The 6644-nt window shown below is 41.3% G+C and overlaps 1 protein-coding gene across 1 annotated transcript; it reads left to right on the forward strand.

Annotated features, from left to right (window-relative positions):
- Nucleotides 1-2797: 2797 nt before the first annotated feature.
- tmem125b (transmembrane protein 125b) lies at nucleotides 2798-6076 on the forward strand. The gene has a single exon (XM_016672843.1). It carries the CDS (start codon nucleotides 4071-4073, stop codon nucleotides 4773-4775), a length of 705 nt encoding a protein of 234 aa, XP_016528329.1. The 5' UTR covers nucleotides 2798-4070; the 3' UTR covers nucleotides 4776-6076.
- Nucleotides 6077-6644: the final 568 nt, after the last annotated feature.

Below are 6644 nucleotides of genomic sequence, written 5' to 3' on the forward strand. Positions count from 1 at the left end.
CTCAAACAAATGGCTGGAGTTTTGATAATAGTTTTTAGCAGGACTACATAATTTTCGTGTGGATGAAAGGTCAAAACGCTTAAAAATGTATTTGTTTTCCCAGATATCCGGCTGTGTACTGACTAGACTTAGACTGACTTCACCTATTTTAGATTCCAGAGTAGTTAGCTTTAAGTCTGGTGCCATGAATTCCACCAAAAAAAGGAGGTTGACATCAAAGGTCAGGGGTCAATTCCTAACTCAAGTATTGAGTTCAAGTATCTTGGTGTCTTGTTCTGGAATGATGGTTGGATGGAACAAAAGACAGACAGACACAGATGTGACATGCTTTCTTCAGTCTGTAAATTAAGTTTATTTGTGCAGCACATTTCAACAGCAATGCAATTCAAAGTGCTTTATATCATGAAAACACAAAAAGTCGCTGTCAGGCGTTCACAAAAACATGTGAATAAAGTTCACCGAGGTTGAAAACAAATGTTTTGGCATTTTTCAGTGAAACGTGTCGCCACGCTGCCTTCACTGCTACTCTGACTGCTGAGAGGCTGACAGAAACCTGCTGCAAAAAGCTAATGATTGGCTTTTATTTCACTTCTCAGTGATTTGGTGCTTTTCTTTTCACCATTTGGAGGTGGAATAACTTTTTGTTCATCAAAAATGCACACATTGTTGTAACTGAAAACATTTTGTCTTAGGTGTAAAATATTTCAGAACATCTTCTATTTTCGTGATCACAGATCTGATCTCAGCTGTCTGATTTATTGTGTGTGTAACAAACTTTCAACATGATGTTAATCCAGCTGAGAGTCTGGCTTATAGAACAAACTAAAGTCTTGTGAAGGTTTTGACCATAACACTGTCAGCAGTTTGGGTTTAAAACTTACTTTTTGGTGCCGATTCTGGTAAATTTCTACAAAAAAAAAAGGCTCCCTTGTACCTGTTGCCTGGAGATCTCAATTTTTATGGAGGTCTTCAAGCAACTATTGTTGATTTACCTCAGAAAGCAAGTGAGAATTTTGGACCCCACAGCAGCTCATCATCCTGGGAACGGATTTAAACACCTCAACTCTCATGACGACAAGACGTGAGCAAGAAACGTTGCATTTTTCTGAAATATATCAATCTATGTGTTATGAGTTTAAATGTTCAATGGCATTCACTTTTTAAAGCTACTTACTGGAGTAAAATAACATTCATATATAAAATTCTTATTATTATTATTTGTATTTTTATTCACTGTTTGATTAATGCAGAATTCTTGACGTAACGCAAGAGAAGCCTGAGCCAAGACACAAACAAATTTGAAGTGTGCAGTTAAGCCTAAAAGCCATTTGTTTTTTCAGATTGTGTGTCTTTATGTGGATTTTGCAATAGTTTAAAGCCAGAAACCTGCTTTCACAATACAATCTGCTGAGTAGAATTTGTTATTGCTGTGTATCCCGTGAGGCTGTTTAAACTTAGCTTTTGCTGCCCCCTGGTGGTTGCTTACTGTCCACAAAAATCTGAAACGGGAGGGCTGAATGTTTTTGTTGACGGCTCTCAATGTGACAGTTTCATAAATTATTTTTAGACAAATTGTGGAGCCTGCGGGAAAATCAACAATAATTCTACATGTCATAGGAACACAAACAGATACTTTAATATGTCGACTTTATGAAGTCGACATATTCATAAAGTTACTAAAAATATGACAAACCTTTTGGCTAGACATTTTTACATTTCTAGCCAGATAGCATTTTTATATATGCTAGCTGGACAAGCAAAGTTATAAAGTTGTCTAACAAGAAGCAATTCTGAACCTCATGCTGTCTAATTCTGTCCATGTAAAGCAGAAAGGCGATGTGTTCATTCTTTTGTGTGTTTTTCAGTTACAGTGTCAATTTGTTGCCAAACTTGGGGGAAAAAATAATGAAAATCTATGAGAAGAATGCCTTATTTCTGTACTCAATTGTTGGGAAAAGTTGCCCATGGCATTTGTTTTTCTAATTTCAATCAGAGGATTCATAAAAAATGAATAAGGAGACAGAGACGCAACAAGAAGAAACCAGATCTCTGCCAGTAGCAAACTGCAGATTTCATTTTTCAGCAGTTCTTCAAGAGGAATAATTGATTGAGCTCTGTTTGAGTTTAAAACTGCGTTATCTGTCCATTAGTTATAGCTGGGTGAACCACAATAACGGTAGACAGAACTTTTTTTTTTTTTTTACTCCCAATTCATTTAATGCAATAAATCAATTAAACAATTTAAACTGCTAGCTAGCTGACTGAAAGCCCAGATTATTTTTCCCCTTTCTCATTAGACAGACAAATTTGATTCTCTATAGAGAGCAGACAGGTATGTCCTGCACCATAAACAAAGTAACTAGTAACTATATTTAGTCAGTTACATTTATTAATTACATTTACTTGGAAAATATGTACTTTAGGGAGTAGTTTTACTACGCTGTACTTTTTACTTTTACTTGACTAATGTTATTATGAAGTAAAGCTACTCTTACTTCAGTATAATGTTTGTGTACCAACCTTTATTTCTATCAGCATTTAAGTTTTGTTCTCATCCAAGTCTGTGGATTCAAAATAAAAGCATAAAGCAAACAGTGTAGAATATTTATCAAATTATTTCATTTGAGTAAATCCTATTGGCGCATCATAAAGCAGACACAACTGGCCCTGTGAGTCCAGCTCAGTGTGTGAATGACGCCATGCTCAGGATCACAGACACACCATTATCACTTCACACTGACATCACTCGGTTCTCCAGTGCGCTGCCCCGGGACCCCTCCGGGTCCCCCACACCCTCCACTGCCTGCCTCCTGTAGTGCAGTCATTGTGTTCCCTTGTCTGCGTTGGGGCAAAATGGGACGATGTCACCAATCTCTGTGTCCAAACATGATCCAACAGGGCTGCTGTGACCCGTCTTTTTCCCACTGAACCAGACGGGATGGAAGTTGCTGCGTGATGATGAGAGAGGGGCGGTTGAGGGTCCGCCTGGCACTGGGGTGGAGAATGTAGAGAGGACGCAGACCGTCGATCGGTGACAGCGGTACGGTCAGAAAACTCAGAGGACGGCCATGTATGGGGATTGCGTAAATATCGCCGTGGTTTCTCTACCTCCAGACAGATTCACACTGTGTCAGTCTCTTTGCTCTGCACTGCTGGATCCTCTTCAGTCCTTTGCCTTCAGCTTGGGATCAGGATTCTCTCACACTCAACATCTTTTCAACCCGCTGCTGCAGATGAGGAGGCTACTGGACCACTGGATGTTGTTCTTTTAGGAAAAGTTGTTTTTAACTGCAAATGAGCATCATCCTATGTAAGGAATAAACCAAACCCTAGCAACTGGGGAATGTTCCGAACTATTATTTGACCAAAGATGCAGAGGGATGGACGACACACGATTGTCAAAAAACTGAGCAAGTCGATTTGAAGCAACAGTTATTGTTTAAGATCGACTTTTTTGAGCTTTAAATTATGTTATAAGGTTATTCCCTCATCGGAGACACACCTGGAGTGTTGCTTTGATTTTTCCATGCATGTTTGAGAAATCTTTTAATCTCCCATGCAACAGTTCAGCTGCGCAAAACTCTTGGTGGGACCTAACACCGCATTCAAGGATGACGCTCCACCTCAGACGTACAGCTCCCAAGCTTCAGAGCTTCCCCACTCAGCTCCTTCAGACTAGCCATCAGCAATTAGCCAACACCTGGTGGAACTGCACATGTACTGAGCTCGTTATAGGAGCTACTTATCAGTAAAACATTCCTAAAAACACTGTTAAAGTTGTGATGACGTCCTGAAGGCGGAGTTTCAGAAAGTGAAGGAGTTTCTTAAAGAGACAGAGACCCAATTCCAAGGTGTTACATTACAAAATCAAATTTCTTTTAAGTCATATTTGATATATGTAGCATTTTTATAACAACTGAATGTTACTTGATTGTGATATGAAATAGTACTATGTGTCTAGGAAACACATAAAACTGCATTTTTTAAAACTCTTTTCATGAATATAGACCTCAGTCTGGTTAAAGTGTTGCATTCTGAGCATTAATACAGCATCAGAGTCTTGGCGTGCCATGCCTGAGATGCAGAGCCTTTACTACAGCATGCGTCGGCCCCCAAGCCTCTACCTGGACCCCTTGGTCGCGCAGCAGCACATCCTGGAGGAAGAAGTGCAGTTCTGGTGGTTCCGAGACCCCAGACGGTCCTTGTTTTGCTACTGTGCCTCAGTGGCACTCATACTGGGACTGGGCCTTGGTGGAGTGGGGCTTCTCTCCACCACTAACAGCCTCTCCGTGGAGTGGCGTCTTGGAGTGGGGACCACGCTCTGCCTCCTGGCCCTCGCCGTTCTGCTCAAGCAGCTCCTGAGCTCTGCCATCCAGGACATGAACTGCGTTCACAGTCGCCGTCAGATTGAGCGGCTGCGGAGCGGAGGGAGGGCCGATCCGGCGCTGATCCTAGCCGTGGGGCTGGCGGTGACGCTGTGCGGGACGGTCCTGCTCTGCGTGGCCATGGTGGGCGGCCGGAGCCATGACAGGAGGGAAATGTTGGTGTCCGGGGTGGTACTGGTGGCTGCTGGCACCGGCACGGGCCTGGCCGTTGTGGGGTACGGCGTGACGGTGCATCTCAAGAGGAGAAGGGAACAGAGGATGAGGAGGAGACTGAGGGTCAGGAGCACGAGGAGGCTGGGGGGTCACGGCGTCCGAATGTTCAACGTTTCGCCTCGACAGACGAGTCAAGCCAGGAGAGACGTGTCTACCAGCAGGACAAGTCTGATCTGAACGGACCAAACTGACCAGAACACAAGGACAAAACACTGGACTGGAAGAGAAACTTTGCAATTTGCTTAAGTAATAAAGATGAGAATCTTATTACAAGTTTCAGTAGTCACGTTTCCATTAGTCAAAGTAAAAGCAAATTGAAATCATGAAAACAGGTTTGCTTAATGGAAACATGGCAATTTAGACAGCGATGTATTTTGCAAAACTGCAGTGGACCCACTTTTATCACATCACGTGAGTCACATGATTAACAGCCAGATGTCTCTACTGGTGGAAACGACAAAGAATACGACAGGAAGTGGATGATTTTTTTTTTCTGGCTCCACCAGGGCTCTCACAGCAATTACACAGTTCATAAAAAGTTGTGTGTTTAATTCGTAGCTTTTCTGTAAAATGTATGACTCCTAATTTTTCCCCAAAATGCAGCCGCTCCCAAGTATAAGGGGCTTGTCGTTCCAACGCCTGAATAAGACGCCGACATCTCCTCTCATTGCTGATAGATTCTATAGGGTTAAGAGGAAAATTTCCACACAATTTAAAGTCAATTTATTTCTGCAGAGGGAAAGATTATTCAGAAATGGAAAGCATTTGGGACATTTACCAATGAGGGAGTGGACCAAGTCTGAAACTCAATAGACCTCAGTTCATCTGTTAAATGTGGAAATAATTAAGAGGAAAATGGGGGGGAAAAAAGAAGAAGAAGAAAAAAAAAGGTCAAGAGCAACTGAAACGGTTTCCTATAAAGAATTTGCCAGAATCACTTTGGTTTGGATGAATGAAAAAAAAAGACAGACATATGGGACCAAAACAGACACCGCAGACCCAGGGATGCACTTTTTTTTTCCACAGGTTCTGTAAATAAAGTTTATGTAATTTAAGTCATTTAGAACATTGCAATGAATGAATTTATTCAGAGAAAATTTTATATATGTAATGTAAAAAATAAATGTGAACATCAAGGTGTGGCAAACGTGATTCGTTTTTACATTTTCAAACATAATCACCTCGAGACAGTGTTCAGTCATTCTGAAAACATATCCATATCTTTCACATGTGCATTAAAATGTTTTAAAGTGTTTATACTGAGTATAATAGGGGTAAGAGGGGGCTTGTGTGGTCTTCAAGCTCTACATAAAACAGAAAATACGTGAATAAAATCATTTTAATTGAAGAACAAAGGGGAAAAAAAGTGCAATCAGAGGTCAGAGTGCGTACAAGAAGTGCAACTGCAAGCTCATCGACTTTATTACTAGACCTGAAATACCTGAGCCAGTAGATATGCCAGACGCTTGTCATAAAAATAAAAAAAAAACATTGCTGCCCTTCCCAGTGTGGTGAAGTGTTTGAGGCTGTAACTTCACTGAATTGTTTTAAAGTTGCAGTAAAAATATGTTTTTTTACATATTTGTTCAATCCGTCACCATGGTGTGTCAGTACGTTATGAGCCAGATAATCTCTGAAAAGATCAAATTCCTCCACCTCCTCTATGAGCTGTTGCAGAAATAAACCGCTCCAGAAATAAGCCAATCAGAGCCAAGAGGAGGGTCTTGGTGACATCAATCATGCTTGGGTACGCGCTGCTATATGTGCCAATGGCGGAGAAACAACTTAGCATTCCAGTAAATCTTTTTATCAGCTGTCATTAGTGGCCATGCTAACTAGCTTTAGCATTCATGAAAGGCTATGATGATGGCAAGCGCGTACACAAGCATGACTGACAGTGGTAAGACCCTCTGCCTGACTCTGATTGTGTCTTACTGAGGAACTACAAGTAGACATTATTGAGTCGTTTGATTGTGTCGATCAACTTAATCAGCTTTTTCATTCTCCAGCGGTCTTCAGAGACGGGGTCATTTGGACACCACAAGC

The sequence above is a fragment of the Poecilia formosa genome, unplaced genomic scaffold (assembly GCF_000485575.1).
Source record: "Poecilia formosa unplaced genomic scaffold, Poecilia_formosa-5.1.2 Scaffold67, whole genome shotgun sequence".
In the NCBI taxonomy this organism is placed as follows: Eukaryota; Metazoa; Chordata; class Actinopteri; order Cyprinodontiformes; family Poeciliidae; genus Poecilia; species Poecilia formosa.